Source organism: Brachyhypopomus gauderio, chromosome 20 (genome assembly GCF_052324685.1).
Source record: "Brachyhypopomus gauderio isolate BG-103 chromosome 20, BGAUD_0.2, whole genome shotgun sequence".
Lineage (NCBI taxonomy): Eukaryota > Metazoa > Chordata > Actinopteri > Gymnotiformes > Hypopomidae > Brachyhypopomus > Brachyhypopomus gauderio.
The window spans coordinates 10,161,681-10,182,461 of record NC_135230.1 but is presented as its reverse complement, the minus strand read 5'-3'; the positions used below and the strand labels follow the sequence as shown (position 1 = coordinate 10,182,461).

General features: G+C 41.8%; 1 protein-coding gene and 1 long non-coding RNA gene across 7 annotated transcripts in view; both read left to right on the top strand.

The window, feature by feature from the left end:
• Window positions 1–10,787, top strand: part of atp11a (ATPase phospholipid transporting 11A) — a 62,682-nt gene extending 51,895 nt beyond the window's left edge. Inside the window, exons 25-31 of one of the 6 annotated variants that reach the window (XM_076983351.1) lie at window positions 1,150–1,285; window positions 2,175–2,198; window positions 4,628–4,693; window positions 5,020–5,123; window positions 5,385–5,550; window positions 8,651–8,741; window positions 10,218–10,357. In XM_076983351.1, coding sequence (XP_076839466.1) covers window positions 1,150–1,285; window positions 2,175–2,198; window positions 4,628–4,693; window positions 5,020–5,123; window positions 5,385–5,550; window positions 8,651–8,731 — 577 coding nt within the window. In that variant the 3' untranslated portion in view covers window positions 8,732–8,741; window positions 10,218–10,357. Of the gene's footprint in view, window positions 1–1,149; window positions 1,286–2,174; window positions 2,199–4,627; window positions 4,694–5,019; window positions 5,124–5,384; window positions 5,551–7,690; window positions 7,789–8,650; window positions 8,742–10,217 lie in introns of those variants that run through there. The other 5 variants (XM_076983352.1, XM_076983354.1, XM_076983349.1 and 2 more) reach the window with 5 other exon arrangements.
• Window positions 10,788–12,011: 1,224 nt separating this feature from the next.
• LOC143484267 (uncharacterized) lies at window positions 12,012–15,579 on the top strand. Its single transcript, XR_013122591.1, has 2 exons — window positions 12,012–13,524; window positions 13,563–15,579. It is a non-coding gene; the product is annotated as an uncharacterized LOC143484267 (long non-coding RNA).
• Window positions 15,580–20,781: the final 5,202 nt, after the last annotated feature.

Here is a 20,781-nt window from a genome sequence, read left to right as displayed (position 1 = left end):
GTGGCATGAGGCAGTTCCAGAGCTCACCCCCCTTCACTGTGTGTAGTGTCAACCAGCATGCTGCAGTCTGATTGTGGCAGTATTAACAGATGATCATGTTTAAAAACAGACGTAAAGGGCTCCTTCACGCTGCAATGTTAACGTGGGTTATGGTAGCAGATTGACCGCAGGCAACGTGACCGGTCGCCGTGGCTCCCTTTCGCTCTGATCCTCCCTTAACCCGTCTTTAATAGATTAGCTATTTACGCGTTTACTTTCCGCCCCTTCGGCTTGTCATGTCAGGGTAACGAAAGACTCCGGGTGCCTCCCAAATCCTCCTTTCCTTCAGGAAGACTTTGTTAAGCCCCTTGGCCTTCATGTAATGATCAGTGTGCCGTTTTCCTCGTTCCTGGATGTAATAGCAAACGGTCTCTCTCTCACTGGGGCTGCGGGATAAGCTGCAGGATAACGCGGGACCTCTGCCTGGCTCCCAGTGTCCCGCTGACACTCTCCTCCCCACTTAAGCGCTCGATTATTCCAGCGCCATCGATCCAGTAATCCATCCAGTGTGGTTCTCTCAGGAGCGTGGCCCCCAGGGCCTTGGGCCCCCAGCTGCACGCTGGGGAGACCGCAGAGATGGAGCGTTCCAGAGATGGAGACCGCAGAGATGGCATTTAGGGGGTGGTTATCGGGAAAGCGTGTAATGGTGCATAAGATGCAACTGTGTATCAGCATCCCTTCAATATCGTCAGATTCAGATGGATCATAAAAGACACTGAGAAATCATTTATGTTTACTGTAGTTACAGTTATGCTCTTAAAGCAAGTGTGAACGCAAGGCCAAGCACTTTGTAAGCTGCATCTGCTAAATGCCCATAATGAAAATGTAAATATTCAAAGTTCGTTATTTGTCAAAAGATCTAAAATAAATAAATAAAAAATGACCCTAACCTTAGATGGCTAGAGTGTCCGGGCTGTGCTGCACACTCTGGACGGGCCCTTCCCTTCGTGGCCCTGTTGACCCGAGACCCCAGCAGGCTGGAGCAGGCAGCCCCGCCTCCCTGAGTTAGACACCATCCATCCTTCAGTTTGGACAAGATGGCCGACCCCTGCCCACACGAACAAAGGTTCATTTGTGCTGAGGCTTCAGACCTGTTCTTCTCGTCTCTAGGGACATTGCGAAGAACTCTCTCCTCCAGTGGCCTGTGTTCGTCTACTGGACCTTCCTAGGGCTCTTTGATGCCATGGTCTTCTTCTTCGGAGCCTTCTTCCTGTTTGACAACACCACCTTCACCAGCAACGGGCAGGTAATGGCCGTATCGCCATGACAACCCATTTTTGCTTCATATATATATATATATATATATATATATATATATATATATATATATATATATATATATATATATATATATATATTTTTTTTTCTTTTTTCTTTCTTATTTTTGTTCTGTTTTTGATGTTATATAAGCCACAGTCGTCTTTAGGTCCTTTACCTGATTGAGTAATCAAATCGCATGCTTAGTGAATGGTTGTGAGGTGTACTGGAAGTGTGTGTGTGTGTGTGTGTGTGTGTGTGTGTGTGTGTGTGTGTGTTGTTTTGTGTGTGTGTGTGAGAGAGTGTGTGTGTGAGTGTGTGTGTGTTTGTTTTGTGTGTTTGTGTTAGTGTGTGTGTGTGTGTGTGTGAGAGAGAGTGTGTGTGTGAGTGTGTATGTATGTGTTTGTGTGTGTGTGTGTGTGTGTGTGTGTGTGTGTGTTATCTGAAGTGCTGCTTGTCATGGTGCTCGTGCTGGTTACTGTTTGTATGTAATCTGAGGTGGTGAGCTAGCGTGCAGACATCTCGTCTGTCCTCCTCCACACACGTTTATAGCCATTATAGGTGCTTCTCCATTCACATGTGCGACGCAGGGTATGCTGGGTAATCAGTCAGACATCTTTCTCTGTATCATTAAGTTCAGCACATTGATCTTTTTGGATTACGTTTTTTGCCTGTTTGGTTCGATTTTTAAGTTTATAACATCCTAATTTTTTTCTTTACTTTCTTGTCCCCCCCTCCCCCCTCCTCCCCCTCTTCTCCGGTTGATCCTTTATTTTTCTCTCTTTCTGTTTCTTCTTCCTCTACCTCTGCTTTTTTGTCTTTTTTCCCGTTTTTGTTTCTGTTTGTTTTCTTTTTTTTGCTTTTCTTCCTTTCCTCAGCTAATGGCCACCAACACGCAGATGGTAAGCCTGTCCCTGTCTGTCTTTTCATCTTCTCTTGGGTTTTAATTAGCTCTGTTTCTACCCCTCCCTGACCTATTCCTACCAAACCTGATGCTCACAATCACACCATTTTAATCTCCTGTGTCTCAAAACGACCCCCCCCCCCCCCACCAATCCACCCCCCCCCCCCAATCCCCCGTACTCACGTCTTCGCGAGGCCCGGGTGTGGCGAGGCTGACCCCACCCCCCACCCCCGTCTCATTGTGTAGTACAGTAGGGCTTTGTGTTGTCATCTAAGTGTGCGGAGCCCTCCGGAGGGAGAGGGGGCGCTGTAGTCGTCCTCGTCGGTTTGTTGGACCCGCGGTCTGTCATTCATGGCTCACTGCAAGGGCAAACGGTGAAACGGGAAGAAGTGGGGAGGCATAGGGTCACATGACCCTTATCTGGGTCATGTGATCAAATGTCCATAATCCAGTGTGGAATAAAAGGTTTGTCATATTGTGTCCTCCTCTGCTTGATGCTTTTATCACATGCAGTCTGCATGGGAAGCTGATTAAAGCCAATCCAACACAAATGTTTGTCTTTTCCGTATCGTTTGGCCTTGCAGTGGATGTTAACATTAGATTGTTTTATTGTTATTTGTCACAGTGGTAAGTTCCCCGTACACCCGTTTGTGCGTGTGTATGTTAACTGTTTTACTGTGGTGTTGCAACTCATCAACTTCACGTGGTGTTTACTAAATCTCTAAAATATAGTCTCACATTCTGTACTGTTTCATGTTCGCTGTGGCTTTATTCCTTTTTTTAATCCATTGTTTTTGGTGTGAGTGGTGGTATCAGGGTCAGCAGACATGAAGGAATCACTAGATGTGTGCGGCCGTCCTGATGAAGATGTAGTTCAGTACAGATAGGAAAGCTGACGTGCAAAATATCTACACAAAAATGAGATCTTACTGACCGAGCAGCCCTTCTGAATCCGTTACATTACCGGTCAGGACACTGGCTGTCTCCTATGCTGTATTCGGTCATTTGTCTGCTATGACCACGAATAAAAAGTTAACATTAAGTCCCATTAAGGCTGTCGATTTAAAAAGCCATTACTGCAGGCCCAGAGGCTGAGGGAGCAATAATACCAACAAAGTGTTCACAAGAGAGCTGAAGATGCGTTACCGTGGCATTTATGGGATGTATACGTGTGTCATGAATTCAGTAACTTCGAATTTATGAACATCGCTTGAGTTTTTGTTGAATCTTCAGTAATGGATACCTTCGTAGATCTCTTAGTACTAACTTAGCTTTCATTTTTCTGTCTGCTCTGCATTTCTTCAGAGTCAATGGAATATGATAGTTAAGACCATCGCCCATTATAAATCCAGGGATGATTTAAAAAACAATTGTTTATTCTCCGCCCATTTCTGTTATTCTTAGATCATTTAAAAGGAGTAAAAGGAGTAAATAATTAGTTTGAAATTATTTAGTTTGAATTTATTTTATTTGAAATTATTTAATTCTCTAAGTCTGTAAGTTGTGGAAGTTCTGCATCTACTTGATTCAAACAGCATTCAGCAGCAATGAATATCCCAGGAGACTCTTCTGTCAGACGCGTCTGTCGAAAATAAACTTTTAGTTTTCCCAGTGTAATGAGGTAATTACACGTAGTTCTATAGTTTATACATCCAAGACAGAGTAGCGTCTTGTTCAATGACTTGAGGTCTTAAACTCTTTCTGGTTCTAATACATAGCAGCTTCTTTAAATGTGCTTCAAATGTGCTTTCTTTTTTATTGAAAATCAACTTAATACTATTCAATAAATAAGTCGCCCATTAATGCTGCAAACCTGTCAAATATTTTTAAATGTTTTGGTTGAATAAAAAAATATCTTGTAGTAAAATGCTAAACTCTTTATTGAGAATTTGCACATCTTCCCAGATTTCTTCACATCCTTTGGAATATTCAGTGATTAAATGTTAAATTAAAATTTATTTTGACTTTGCAGTAATCAAATCTGTTGATATTGTCCAGAAATGAGTTTTATTTATTAACCCTTATAAATTTTAAATGTTTCATAATGTATTCATTTTAAATGGTTTTTAACAATGTATTTTTTCAGTCACATCCTTACTGGTCCTCTAGGTAGTCATTCCATACTGATATTGCATCTTTGTTCTTTTCAATATATATAAAAAAATAATCCCTAAGGTAACTAGGTCAAACTATTTCATATGCAGGAAATTATCTCATATGCAGAAAGATTTTTTGCTATAACATGTAGCTACAGCTTCTAATAGATTTATAATTGTTTTACACACTGGCACAATTTTACATAATGGTAAATGAAATGGTAAGTAGTGTAACAGGTTACATTAGGTTCTTGTGCATTTGTTTATTTTATTTTGTGGATTTTTATTAAGTGTGTGTTATTATTTTTATTATGTTGTTATTCTGTTCCAGATGTTTGGAAACTGGACGTTTGGAACTCTAGTGTTCACAGTGCTGGTGTTTACGGTCACTTTAAAGGTAACAAAGAACAAACAAACACACACACACACACACACACACACACACGCACACACACACACACACACACACACACGCACACACACACACTCACACAGGGTGCAGCTAAGGAAATATAAAAGTGAGGTATGTTGGATTCGTCACACACACACACACACACACACACACACACACACACACACACACACACACACACACACACACACAGTATTATCGCCAACCTTGTTTCTGAACTGCCAGAAAATAGTCCTTTTGTTGACTTTACATAAAACAGTATTTTTGACAGTGTGTTTTCTTTGTGTGTGTTTGTGTGTATATGTGTGCAGCTTGCTCTTGACACACACTACTGGACGTGGATCAACCACTTTGTCATTTGGGGATCGCTGTTGTTCTATGTGATATTCTCCCTGCTTTGGGGGGGCATTATATGGTATGGATTTGTACTTGTGTGCTTCTGTGTTCTTTCTTTATTGTTTAATACACTTAGGTTTCAGTGCACAAAATGTAGTGCTATATACCGCCAAAAAATCTCTATTTTATGGCTTATAACAAGCAAAATAAAGTGCTAAGATCTTTTTTATCATGATAAGAGCACACAAAGCCCCAGATCACATCATGTCAGTGGTGGCCTGTCCTGAGGTTGAACAACACGCTGCACTTCTGTCTTCCTGCCGGCGCTCGCTGGTAAAAGGCCGTTCCTGAACTACCAGAGGATGTACTACGTCTTCATGCAAATGTTGGCCAGCGGTCCGGCCTGGCTAAGTATCGCCCTGCTGCTGGTGGTCAGCCTGCTGCCCGACGTGCTGAAGAAGGTCGTGTGCAGGTCTCTGTGGCCCAGCAGCACCGAGAGAACACAGGTGCGTGCCGCCAGACCCCCCGCGCTCTCCGCCGCAGCTCCCGACTCGTTTTCAGGTTCGGAGCGCGCAAAAGCTCCCTGGAGAAAATAACGCAGGCTTCACACAACGAAACGGACGTCAGTTTAAGACACTGTGAAACACATCTATGGAGGCCCATTCCCGCCGCTTGAAGAAAAAAAAGTCCATATAGTATCTCATAATTATGACATAATATTTCGTAATAATGACTTACAATCTCATAATTATGACATACTTTCTCATAATTATGACGTACTTTCTCATAATTATGACATACTTTCTCATAATTATGACTTAGTATCTCGTAATATTGACTTACAATCTCATAATTATGACTTGGTATCTCATAATTATGACTTAATATCTCGTAATGATGAGTTACAAAGTCATAATTATGAGATTGTAAGTCATTATTATGAGATATTAAGATACTGTATGGACTCTTTTTTTCTTCAAGCGGCGGTAATGAGCCTCCATATTTATCTCCTGTGCCAGAAGCCAGTGGGTTGTGTTTAAGGTTGGGTATCAAAACCTGGTTGCAGTTTGGAACCGGTTCCAAAATGCCAAGAGCCGGGTATCTGATAAAAAAAAAAAAAAAAAAATAGAATTCCTATTTCACTTATCGATTCTTACCAACACATTTTATAGTGTACCGTATACCAACTATGCACTCCTAGCCAAAGTGCTACTTCAGTCAGCGTCACACAGCGCTAGCAGCTCGCTAACAGTATTACATACAGCAAACCTGTGATGGCCGTTTCTCATTAGCAGTGAGTGGAAAACTAACCAGGGAGAAATTCAAGGAGTGTCATCATAGCACTGAGGGAATTTGTAGTTAAAGGGCTGCCTCCTTTCTCAGGTGTCCTTGGTGGGCAGATTAAAAAATAATAATAATCACTAGTCTGATATTAGTTTTCTTGTGCATTATTACTAAGCTGTGTCTACAGCGTTGATGTTTTTTTTCAGGAAGATAGTAGTAGTAGTAGTAGTAGTAGTAGTAGTAGTAGTAGTAGTAATAATAATAAAGCTATTCTTTGTAGCTAAACATTTGGCTCCTTTTTTCACCATTTTGAATCGAAGCTTGGCAGAACCAGAATCTATATGCAGAATCGGAATGAGAATTGGAATCAATACAGTGTAAACGATACCCAACCTTTGCTGTGTTCCAAGTGTTTATAACGCTGAGGACAGGTTTACAATGTAAAGAAAATCTACAATACTAAATACAATAAGGGCTAGTAAGTGATCCTAGTTGTAATGTAATCTTGCTAGTTTTCTTGCTTGCTAGGTAAAAAGCTCTTTAAACGGTATTCTGTGTAACTGTAATGGAATACCTCTTGTAGTCTGATTACGTAACACCGCCACAAGTATTGCATTACGACCCAACGTACACAAAGTAGGAAGCATGGGCTGATATCAGAGACAGCAAATCAAATCACAAATGTAAGGCTTCTTGTGAAGATATGAAGACGTGTAAATTGTTCCTTCACATCCTTTTGGAGGATTTTCTTAAGCTTGTTAAACATCTTTAAAAAGAAATACGTGTGCAGATGGAAGTGAAAATATGCTATTTTTTGTCATTCTTTTTCAAATTTCCAGTTTTGCTATTAAACTGCTATACTTCAGCTATCTACTAAAAAGAGTAGTTTGACCAAAACATTTGCTAATAAAATATTTTAATAGTCCCTTAATTATTGTGATTTGCATATTACCTCAATGATCGTTCTCATATTGGATCTGTCATGTGTTTTGTACTGTTAGCCAAATATTTCTGGTTAAACTACACCTACATTCAGCTAACACTTCTTAAGCTAATCTTGCATGATGATTCCTGTCAGTCTGTTCTTCTTTGCTAATATACTACAGTATTCTAGTTCTAGATATTCTGTGTGGATTCCAGAGTGACTTCTTCAATCCTTGCTAATAGTTCTAAACTTTTACCTTTTTCCTCTTCCCTTCTCTTCCTGTCGCCTCTCCTGCGATGGCGTGACCCCAACCTTGAACTTGCCCCCCCCCCCCCCCCCCCCCATATTTCCACCCCTCCCCCGACGCATCCACTCCGGCTCTTTAACCTCTGACCCCCTGACGTTTGCCCTATGAATGCCCGTCGCTGTGGTAACAGCTGACAAAGCGCCAGTGCCTTACCACCGAACAGTCCACCATCTTCATGCTCTCACAGACCTCCAGCAGTGTCAGTTTCTGAGCAGGAGGTGGCAGGAGGTGACCCTTTCACACTCTCGGCATGCGCGCGCCTGTGTGTGTGTGTGTGTGTGTGTGTGTGTGTGTGTGTGTGTGTGTGTGTGTGTGTGTGTGTGTGTGTGCGCCCACGTGCTTCTGTCGGCCTACAACAAGTCATTGTCGGGTACTCGTAGCTCCACGCTAATTATCGTATTCATCTGACCCAGGTAACAGGAGAGGGGGAAAAAAATGTGACAAACAGAACAATGCCACCCCGTGCAGTTGGCCCGATGTAAATTGCTGTGGATTTAAATGCTTGATTGGAGACTTTTATTCTGACATGGCCAAAAGCATGCATAATTAACTGGAGATCTGTGGTTTTACCACCAGCAGACCCTGGCACTCATCAGGCCCCCTGAATTATTGAAGAGGCGCTAGTTAGACTCGTATGACTCCCGCGTTGTCGTGGACGCCGGTACCCTGCAGTGCCTCTTGTTTACTGGCTTGTGCTGTGCGTGACCTTTGGCCTCTGGCCACAAGCATGGATGTGCACATCTGTGCTGAACTTGTCTTGTCCAAATGTCCAGATACATCCCCCGCTAGCTGCAGGACATTGAGCATATCAGTTGCTAGCTGTCTGTCTGTCTGTCTGTTTTGTTTCTTCTCCTGATTTAAATATCAGCTCAATATGATTTCATGTGTTGGTTTTTACCAGAGAGGGGTTCAAAGTGTTCAAAAGGGTACTGAAGGAATCTCTTCAGTAGAAACACCAGCAATTGAATATCCACATAAAAATACAGTTGTTTCTTTTAGTGTATGTCATGTGCATGTGTGTATGTGTGTGCGCGTATGTGGGGTCGGTGTGTGTGTGTGCGTGTGTGTGTGTGTGTTTGACCATTTCCAGAAGATGAAAGCTGATAAGATCTTACTCGCACACAGTGAAGACTCACTGTTAGATGGGGTTCAGACGACCACTGAGACATAACAGTACCATGGTAAAGCAAGAACTCTGGGTCTAGCGTCACAAATATGACCCACCATCAGACTGACCAAGTCTGGAATCAGTTTTTCCATAGAAATATTATATTGAATTGTTAGCCACTTCTGGCACTTCTAGTATAAACACACCATGAAGAAAGCGTTTGGCATGATGTCATAAACCAATCACAAACACTTGGAACCAGAACTATTGTGATGAGGTTCCGTCTGCGGTGCTGTGTCACAATAGTGTTTCTGAAGTCGTGATTGGACCATACTCGGTGGTCAGGGCCTTGATTGGTCTGATGGTGCTGGACCCAGAGGGAGCGTGATGCAGTGTGGACCGTGTGTTGCTGTGGCAGCCTTACACGCTTCTTTGGTCTGGGAGTTTTACTACAAGGGGGTGTTTGCTCGCATCTGACAGAGCTTAATTGCTATAATAAAGTTCTCTAATATTGCTTCTCTCTCACACACACACATACACACACACACACACACTCACAACCACACAAACAGCAAAGGAGGAACACAATTCATTAATTACACTTCTGTGCATTCACTGATTGCGAAATAGTCTGCAGAAAGACACCATTCAAACATCATTCAAACAGTACTGGATAGCCGTTCAGTCCTGGACAATGCCAGAAGATAGATACCTACTGTAAATATCCTGTACAGTGCAGTACTGTTATGCTGTATAAAGTAGGAGTATTTTAATCGTTTTCCCTATTAACTGCTCTGGGACCCTCTAGCGTTCAGATTTGTTACTGCAGGATTGTATTTCAATAGTCCTATGGGGGTTATTTCATTCAAATTGCAGGGTACTTTTCACATGGCTCCTTAATAGTTCAGGGATTTTAAACAAGTTCAGGCTACTTTGAGAATTTCCTCTACTTCTGTCTGACTAATGCATAAAATGCTTCATATTCAGCCTACAGGCCAAAGCAATAGAGTCCCGATCAGACAATGTACTGGATACAGCTCACGTCTGGCTGCATAAATATATATGCATTGTCGGAATGATTGATTATTCAAGCCTTAGCTTCCTTAGCATTACAATTAAATGTAACCCTGCAGTGTCATTTCATTGTAAACACTCATCCTGGACAAAGGCATATTGTCTTGTCCATATTGATCAAATCGACACTTTCTAGGACTGAATGATCTTAAGTCTCTCATGTAGTCTTATCAGTAAGTGTGTGTGTGTGTGTGTGTGTGTGTGTGTGTGTGTGTGTGTGTGTGTGTGTGTGTGTGTGTGTGTGTGTGTGTTTAACAGTTTATTTACTTTTTTGTCATGTTAAGTTCTGCTTGAGGCTTCAAGATGTATTTATTTATGTATTTATTTATTGACTCGTCTCCTCTTGTGCTGTGCCATTGTGTGGTGTCCCTGTGCACGTTGTGTTCTGAAGTGTGTGAATACCCCCAAGACTTCACGTCTAACACTCTTTCTTTTTTCTCATTCTCTTGTGTTTCCTCCTGTCTCCTCTCCACAGGGTGTCACGAAAAACTATAAGGGTCATCTGTTGGAGTTCACCCCTCTCTCCTCCCACCACGCCCCCCCTGTCCGGGGTAGGCATGGCAACGAGGGCCTGGGCCACACCCACCGCAGGTCTGACTCCTCCCCTCACAAAAAAGTGATGTACACCCACTGGGGCGGTGGACCCAACTATTGCACGTTCCGCTCCTTGCTCCGGTTCGGGGAAACCCAGAGGCTGTTTGGGCCGGCGTATGCTTACACCCCACCTGGGCCTGAAACGTCCGTTTGAATGTCCCCTACAGAGAAGCACATAAAGTCCAGACTAATGTGTTTTGGACGGATGTGGTTTCTTTCAGACTTGCCCACTGGCCAAAATGGACCCCCTGTTCTATAGTCCTACAGCAAGACTGGGCTACTGTTCAGATGTAATATTAAAGACCGATCTGGGATTGATTCTCATGCCAACAGCTAAAAGAGCTGTTTTTAAGTACAGTCTTAGTGCACAGGCGTTCCACCAAGGTTCCTCCAAAGCTGTTGGGTATTGGGCTGGGTGTTGGGTTGGGTGTTTGGTATTGGGCTGGGTGTTGGGTTGGGTGTTTGGTATTGGGCTGGGTGTTGGGTATTGGGCTGGGTGTTGGGTTGGGTGTTGGGTATTGGGTTGGGTGTTTGGTATTGTGTTGGGTGTTGGGTTGGGTGTTTGGTATTGGGCTGGGTGTTGGGTATTGGGCTGGGTGTTGGCTTGGGTGTTGGGTATTGGGCTGGGTGTTGGCTTGGGTGTTGGGTGTTGCTTGGCAGTGTGGAGTAAGACCACATTGTCTGGCAGCTCCACAGAAATGTTCAAAGTGCTGTGCTAAGGGGCCTAGGGACCCTTTTACCATGATTCCTGTGTGTGTGTGTGTGTGTGTGTGTGTGTGTGTGTGTGTGTGTGTGTGTGTGTGTGTGTGTGTGTGTGTGTGTGCATAAGTGTGTTATGCCCAATCATCCCTTTTCATCATGAAAATTACTTGAAGTGTATACACTGACACTAAGCAGCTATCATCTCCCTGTCTCTGAATGTGGTTACATTACGTTTAAATAGCCTTGCATGCTCTGAAAACTGATCATCATATTGTTCTCTTTTCCCCTTTCTTCTCTTCACCTTCTCCCTCACCCTCCTTTTTCTCCTCTCTTGTTTTCTTTTTACTTTTAATGTCTTATTACTATTTATCTGTTTATTTCAGTTATTTTAGAACAAACTGAGGTTGCCTTTGCTCATATCTCTTTCTGAGGAACGCCCCATGGCTCGTTTGGTTTCACAAGACTCAAACTCGACCAGGGCGTGTTGGGCGGTTTCTGAGTGTCTGTGTGCTGACACAGCCACATAACCCAGCCTACAGACAAATTATAACTGCACTCTCCTCGGTTCTTTCAAAAAAAAAAAAGAATACACCAAATGAATTTCCTTATTTCCTACAATGGAAAAGGAAATTCCAGGAAAAAGAAGCGAATGAATCCGTGTGTGTTGTCTTGACAGCTAGTTACTCTGTCCTAGCTGCTTAGAGGTGTGGTGTAGAACACGTTGACCCCTCTCCCTTATAGGTACCTTTTTAGTTGTTCTTTTAGTAATGCCACAAACACAGCTTCACTCGTGTTTCTGGTACCAGAGCTCACGATCTACCTTAGCATCCGTCTTGCTCTGCCTTACTTCTTCAAACTTTCCCATGTCACATGCCGTAGTCCGGACACCAAAGCTTGCGTAAATGGAGTAAACGGAGTAAACTAGTGTTATTTTTTGCCTTATGCTGAGCACGGACCGTGGGGCGGGGCAGAGAGCAAGGGGTGGGGCAGAGAACAAGGGGTGGGGCAGAGAGCAAGGGGCGGGGCACAGGGGGTGGAGCACTTGCTGGCACTAGAAGAATCCCACCGCACTGCCTTAGGTTCACATGCCGCACCAGCGAAGGGGGGGTGCTGGTAGATCACGCCTCTTTTACACTGATCAGAGATCAGTTTTCCGTGCCACTGTTACGGTTGTTATTATTCAGTTGGTGTCGGGAAGGATGGCCTTAGATCAGTTTAAGAACGGGCTCTTCTCACTGAAGAGATGGATGACAAAGCTCTTGATCTCATCTCTTTGATGGATACAGCTCTGCATCACAGGGCTCCGAATAATATCTGTTGTTGAAAGATTGTGTTTATTTATTGTGGCACTGAGTTCTGGTAGATTTATTTAATTAATATCTAACTTTTATATTAACATAAGTATTACTGCTGTAATTGTAATTTCCATGAAAACAGCCTCATATTTCTACAGCTTTTGTTTCTATGAGGAATATGATTTTGAGCCTTGTGTTGCTAAGCTAGCTTTCGCTGTAGACTGTGTGATTGTCATTCAGAGTTTTTATTTGTTCAGATCAGTTTTTAATGTGTCAATAAGTCTGTGTGCTCTTATGAAGGGCTGTGTCTCATATGACGACTGTTCACTTTGTAGCACTTCCCTTTAAAGTGTAGTCTAGCACTAGCTAGAAGACACCCTGTAGTGAACAAAGGGGCCGTTTAAGACTCACCTCTGCAAACCTGACTTTTGCATTTGGTGCCTGGCCTATGAAATATAAAAGCTTCTGATTTACACTGAATCTACTTCAAATTGACTATCAGTGGAGAAGAACGTAGTTCTCCACTCTAGGTCCTGCACAGAATCTCATCTCATCTAGTTCTGAAGCAGCTGAGCTGAAACCGGATCTAAATTGGAAAACTGGCCAATTTCAGTTCAGATTCATTTTACAGTTCACACTGTGATATGCCATAAGATCACTCCTTTTTTATCTCACTCGTTTCATTTCTTTCCTCTTATGTCACATTCCATCTGTTTGTCCTCCTGTTTTTTTTTTGTTATCCTCAGACATGTTGGACGTGTCTTCTGTTCTTCTTTGTCTCACCCCTTTGGTTGCACTGTTTCTTTCATACCAGTGGTCCATCTTGGGGTTTCTATCCATCATCTGTGGCAGACTCAGAGACAGACTCGAGGGCAGAGAGAGTGTGACTGAGGTTGAGGGGGTTTGACTGCTAAGAAGACCAATGTTCAGATAGCGTTGTCCAATTATTATTGCTTTTTTTTTTTTTTTGCTTTGTTTCGTTTTTTTGTCTCGACTTATTGAGAGTAGGTGCCTTCTGGTGTTCGTTAAGATGTACCTGGATTTGTGTACAACCATCAAATGTTATGTTAGACCGTGTCCACATGCCGTGATGCATTGTGGGAATAGGGAGGTGAATGTGGAGGGAAGGATGGGAGAATGAGACATTTATTAGTGTTCTGTGTGTTGCTCAGGTGATGGAGGTCACTCCAGGTTCCCATCATGCCCTCAGGTGATGGAGGTCACTCCAGGCCAGCAAAGATGTACATTATTTAGTTGAGAGTTTAAATATATGTCATGCCACAATCAAAATCAAAATGTTAGAATGTTCTATTTCCTATATATATATATATAGATAGACAGATATCTACAGAATATATGTAGTATATATTGATGGGTGTATCGATAATGAGGTTTACCAATACTGAATGAACTACTGAAAAATTAAACTCATTGAGTGGGTTACTTTGCTTCTTGTCCAAAGGTGTATTGCTCTGTGTGTCTGAATGTAATCCCAGTATATTAGTTGAAGTGGAGTAAATAACACATTTTCATTGGTCATCGAAGCCCGAGTATTTCTGCATGTCCTGCGTTGCCATGTCAGCAGTGCGCCTACTGTAGTCCCGCCGTAGTCCCGCCGTAGTCCCGCCTTCACTGCCCACACAGTTCTGTTTGTCATGAAATGCTAAGACGAGCTCTGACTCTGCGTTATGAGATAGGCCTACATTATTGAATTTGGTCTTGCTGATGCAAAGTGCTTATCTGAGCTCGGGAGCCCGAAACCAAACTGAAACGCGTGAACATGTACTCCGTAGCTTACGATTTTCATGGAACACAACCGTTTTGGCACAACGCCTGCGTTTGGTCGCCATTCTACTGTTTCGTTGCCGTGGCTCTGCTTGAAAAACCACAAAGTAATAATTTTGGATTGTATATTGTGAAATTGATGCGGCACTGGAAATGTTAGCAGTCGTTTGTTTATAGCACTTTATTTATTCTGTCAATACTGTTTGAGGATTTTGAATGTACTAAAGCAGTTCAGTCAGAAAGTGCTACTGATGCATACACTGAATCAATGCTAAGAGATGCTAGTTTGTATGATACAAATGGTGTCGTGCGTAGTCATGGCGGACGGCATCCACTCTTAGTGTTTTCTTTTTTGTTTGTTTGTTTGTTTGTTTTTTTTTTTTTAAACCCAAGTCACTGTCCTCGTTTCTCATGGAAATGTAAGCATCACCAATAGTAACAGTAGTGATGCGAAAAAGTGAACTCCTGACTACTGCGCTTTGGGAGGGAAAACGAGAACCATCATCTTCACGAATGCGTTGTGTGTGGACTGTGAAGTCTGTTGATGTTTGGAGGGGGGGGGGGGGGGGGCGGTTTAATGGCCTGTGAACCCCAAGCAGTTGCCTGCCTCATGGTAAACTGAGTCTCTTTTGACAAACCACTGCAACACATCACAACTCTTGGTATGAAATGAGATGACCATGGTTTAATGGTCCCCACTTCGAGTCCGAGCACGCGTTAACACTGATTCATGTCTTGTAGAACTGTCAGATGTGGAGATGTTTTGTATGACTTATATATCAAACAAAAAAGTCATTTTGCTACTTTTTGTATTGAGAGGTTTAAAATGTATTAATTGCTTGTCTCAATTTAGAATATTATTTTCTGTTTTATACCAACCAAAATCAGAGCTGTAGAAGACGTCACTACACAAATGCAGTTAAGGTAGAGGTCAGGAATAGCTTTGACGTTCCTTTGTTTAGATCGGCTAAAGACTTACGATGAGTAATGTCCACACGCACCAAGTTTCAATAGGGGGATGCGTAGGTGATGCTGAAGATAGGAAGGACAGTCTCACATTCATTCGCTGCTGTTCTAAAAGTGTGACCAAATCCTAGCCTAGGTGTCTATTAACTTAATGCTTTACTGACTAGTGGAACTAAATCGATGCCAGCCTGTTCAGATTCTCCAAATGGGTTCTTCTATTTCTTAATTTTCTTTTTTGTTTTCATCAGCACAAAGTGTGATGTTGCTCTTGGCTAAAAAAAAAACATAGTGTACAATTAACTGTATGTGTACTACTGTACACTATCGTATGTATGTAGTAATATGGCTCCATGTACAGTTTGGAGGTCTTTTGTATACAGTTTTTAACAGATTATCTGTACATATGTGTGAATTTCTGCCAGCTTTTCTGTAGCTATTAACAGCAAAAAAAATTGTAAATCCGCTTGCTTGTAATAAACAAACAAAAACAATCTATGAGTGTCTGATTTTCTATTAAGGAACTTAAATACATTTGCAGTAAGAATGAAGAGCATTTGTAAAGTGGACACACTGATCTACAAATAATCTACTGTCTATAATCTACATGAATTCCTTTGATGCTCACATATAGTTCAAATCAAACACTTCAGAATTCTCCAGAATGAGGCAGAGACCACATCCACTGATCTCCTACACATGAGATGAGACCATCAGAGACCACATCCACTGATCTCCTACACATGAGATGAGACCATCAGAGACCACATCCACTGATCTCCTACACATGAGATGAGACCATCAGAGACCACATCCACTGATCTCCTACACATGAGATGAGACCATCAGAGACCACATCCACTGATCTCCTACACATGAGATGAGACCATCAGAGACCACATCCACTGATCTCCTACACATGAGATGAGACCATCAGAGACCACATCCACTGATCTCCTACACATGAGATGAGACCATCAGAGACCACATCCACTGATCTCCTACACATGAGATGAGACCATCAGAGACCACATCCACTGATCTCCTACACATGAGATGAGACCATCAGAGACCACATCCACTGATCTCCTACACATGAGATGAGACCATCAGAGACCACATCCACTGATCTCCTACACATGAGATGAGACCATCAGAGACCACATCCACTGATCTCCTACACATGAGATGAGACCATCAGAGACCACATCCACTGATCTCCTTCACATGAGATGAGACCATCAGAGACCACACCCACTGATCTCCTACATGAGATGAGACCATCAGAGACCACATCCACTGATCTCTTACATGAGATGAGACCATCAGAGACCACATCCACTGATCTCCTACATGAGACGAGACCATCAGAGACCACATCCACTGATCTCTTACATGAGATGAGACCATCAGTGACCACATCCCCTGATCTCCTACACATGAGATGAGACCATCAGAGACCATGAACACTGAATACCGTGATACTTTATCCTCCAACAGCACAGTTTAATGTTAACGGACATTACATTAATACGTTATTGCATTCATTTGATTGAATTGCCAGTTGCTGCTAAGACAGCACTGAATTTAGGTAATTCAAAGAATAAGAACTGATCTATGTTTTTGGAATTTTAGAACCCCATGGAATGAAGGTTCTGTCTATAGGATAGGGTTGGACCCGTCTGGTCTGCAGAACTGCCTTAATTCTTCATGGTAAAGATTCACCAAGGTGCTGAGAACCTTCCTGGGAGATTCTGGTCCAACCGAGGATGGAAGACCTTGCCTGGTCTGATCAGTCTCGGTTTCTGCAGTCAAATTTGGATGGTAGGGTCAGAATTTGGTGTAAAAACGGGTGCATACCGCTTGTAATCTATTGTACAATTTTGATCAAGCCCACATGAATTGTAGCTTCAGTTGCTCAGTTGTTCACTCCTTAGGAGACAGGAGTGGCACCCTGTATGGTCTGTGAAATTGAATTTTGTTTATTTACAATTTATCAAGTGGTAAATAATAACTCAGAAAATATGCTAATTTCTCTCACACTGATGGTTCTTCTCAGTCCTTTGTAGAATTACTGGTAAGTTCAGAAAAGAGGACCCAACAGAGATGACTGGACTGTATGCAGGACTGTGTCTACAACTGAGCAAGTTGTTCGAAAGTGGCGTGCGTGACTGTTCAGGGCTCCCCTCAGTTGCACAGTGAGATTGAGTTCTTGTGAGCAGCATTATTATTGAGCCATTATTACCTACCTGTGGTTGAGATCCGTTTCAGAGTTTCCACCATGTTCTTCTACTGTAACTCAAATGCTTCCCAGTTCAACCTGTTGAGGATTCACAGAAGCTCTCCTGCATTCCTCAGTTGCATGGTGGTTATTTGAGTTACCGTTGTTTATTGAGTGGTTATTTGAGCTACCGTTGTTTTTCCGTCAGCACAAGCCAGACTGGCCATTCTCCTCAGACCTCTGGCATCAACACGGCACTTTGACCTAGAGAGCTGCTGTTAACTGGATACATTGACTTTTTCAGACCATTTTTGTAAACACTGGAGATTGAGGGCTGTTCATATAAATCCCAACAGATTATCAGTTTTTGAAATACTAAGACCAGCAATGCCACGTTAAATAACATGAATCACCTTTCTTCTCCTGATGCTTGGCAGGCCATCTTGACCTTGTCTACATGTCTATATACACACACACATGTAAGAAGAATTGTTCTTACACAGCTGATGAAGCACTTCTGTCTGAAACATCTTGTGTCTCTGGAAATGTGTACTTCACCACAATGTTTCTCTCTATATATAAATAATCTGAAAAAGATTCCAGGTAAGTAACTGTGAAGCATAAACGTTTCCGGAGCAACATAACGTTTTGGACAGAGGTCCTTTTGTGTTATGATAAAGTAGATGTTTAAATCATAACATTCATTCCACTGGGTTCTAAAGTTTCAAGTTCATTTCTTTTTTGCGTAAGATGGTCTGATTTTAGTACCCATACTGTCTCCTCTTATTTATGAGTAGTACTTGGAATGTGTGAAGAGTCTTGTTTGAATTGGATTGAACAATTTGTTGATGAATGTCATCCAGAAACCCGGATATAATTGATGCTGGTCAGGAATAGGCAGATACAATGGGACATCCAGGATTATTTTCCTTATGAATTTTCGAGGACGAGATAGAAACGTCTACTGCGAGAATTATCTATAGTAGCATCACATGCGGAATCAGGAAGGTGTCCTGCTGAAATAGCATGATTAATAGATTGAATGGAAGACTGTAACTGTGAAGTGATATCAGAGATGTTCCACCTACAGAATCTGGTGTCAGACAGTTGCCTTGTTATGTGAGCTCCAGCCCTGAGCTCCACTCAACTCAAATATTCATGGAATTCAGCTGGTATGAGGAGAATCTTTCTGGATGTTTCAATGAATTTTACGAACTCTTGTTTACCACCATTATAAACCTACATACTCTCCTTTCTATCAACAATGCGATTTCTTCACATTCCAAGACCTGCCAAACCTCAATTCCTCCCTCACAATTACGCAGACCTAAACGCATTACTAGTGACAATGAAGACTTCCTCCAGAAAAGTGTGGAAATGTGTGACAGATTATCTGTACGTATGTGTGAATGGTGCCAGCATTTCTGTAGCTATTAACAGCAAAAACTGTAAATTCGCTTGCTTGTAATAAACAAAAATATTTCTAGTCAGTGGGGCATTACTCAACTATTGAGATTTTTATTTCATAACTGTGGGTTTCCTAAGGAAGTCATAGGCTTACTCATGTTTTACCTGATCACAGAATGGACGCACTGACCTATAAACAATCTACTGTTAAGACAACAAGAATTCATTTGGTGCTGACTTATCGTCCTACATATAAAACAGTGACTAATATTATATATAAACGCTTCAGGATCCTCCAGGATACGTTTCCTGAGGACGTTTTTAACAAGTTATCTGTACATACAGTATGTGTGAATTTCCTTCGGGCTGAGGCAGAGACAACATCCCTTTTTATGGATCCTCCACTAATCTCAAAGATGACACAAAAAAGTAAATGTGCTACATGTAGGCTAGATGTGTTAACCACTAAAATAACTGGCACAAAAGGATGAGTTGGCATCTCCCATTCATCATCATGCATTATGGTGGAAGTTGTCTACTGCACTACATGCTAGAGATGTAGTCAGCATTATATTGGAGAAAGTAAAAGAGTTGTTGATTGGTGTGCTTAACACCTTCAGACCATGAGGATTAAGGACATTTCACTTCCAGTGATGAGGCATTTCAATACTAATGGACATTGTTGGAACTTTAGAACTTGGAATGAATATTCTGATTAAAATATCTACATGTTCATATATAAACTGGTTCCTCAGAAGCACTGCTTGCACGTGGGAAATCTTAATCTCCCTTTTAATCTCTCTGCCTCTCTCTGCTTGTCTCTCTGTCACTTTCTGTCTCTGTTTCTCTCTCTCTCTCTCTCTCTCTCTCTCTCTCTCTCAAGATTCAAAGAAGCTTTATTGGCATGACTGTAGTTACAACAATATTGCCAAAGCATTACAAAAAAAAGAGGAAAAAAAAACAAGATAGAGTAAAATAAAATAGAATAATAATAATAAAAAAATTATAAATAGCAATAGTAACAAAAAACAATTACAATGATTAAAAATAACAATAATTACATATATATACGTATATATTCTGTACACTCTCTCTCTCTCTCTCTCTCTCTCTCTCTTTCTCAGGATAATTCTACTTAATGTCATTTCACGGGGTTTCACACTTTGTTACTAAATTAAATTGACTGTAATGCTACATAATGGCCAGATGATGGCAGCACATAATATAATTATAAACCACTGAGAATCTGTTAACTTCAGTTACACAGTCACACATGTGTATCTTTTGCTAACAGTTTGTAACTAAGAGTGTAAAAGCTGTGACTTGGTTTGGTTCATGTATTGCTCCTGTTATTTACCAAAATAACTCGCACACCCACCCACCCACCCCCCCATCACCACCACCAAAAAACATCCCCTCCTTTGTTTACAGTGCTTTCCTCTCTGCAGATGAAATGCTTAAATAAAAATTATTCAGGCGATATTTAAAAAGAGCTTGCTTCGCTCAATAACTTAAACTATGCATTTGAAACGTTTATTTGTTGCAATGAGGTGTAATGGCCAGTTGGTGGCAGTAAAGTTATAGCCTTTTAGTTACACCGCTGCCACTTATTCCATGCGTTCACGTATCGGCAGGAAGCGGACGAAACACTAGACGAGTGCTAATAAGGTATCCCACCAGCGTTTTCTCACTGGTGTATCACACTCCCTTTTCAATGATTACAAAACCTGGAGCTCATAGTTCAGCAGAATTAGATTTACAGACATTGATCTTTGACTTGAGCATTAGGATAATCTTCATCTAGGTATCTAACTGTGGGGGGGGGGGGGGGGGGGGGTGCGGTATTGAGAGGGACAGAAGAAATTGCAATATCTAATATGACTACACAGTTATTGTATCCAGGCATATTGTAGTTTAAGGAGTTAAAAAGAATTCCAGTTCTGGTATTGGTATTTCATGAAACTGTGTCATACTTTGAAATGACATGTAATTACCATTAGACCCCCATTATAATCCCATAGTTATTGCAAACGTCTCCTGATAGCACAGGTAAAATTGCCGAACTACGTCTG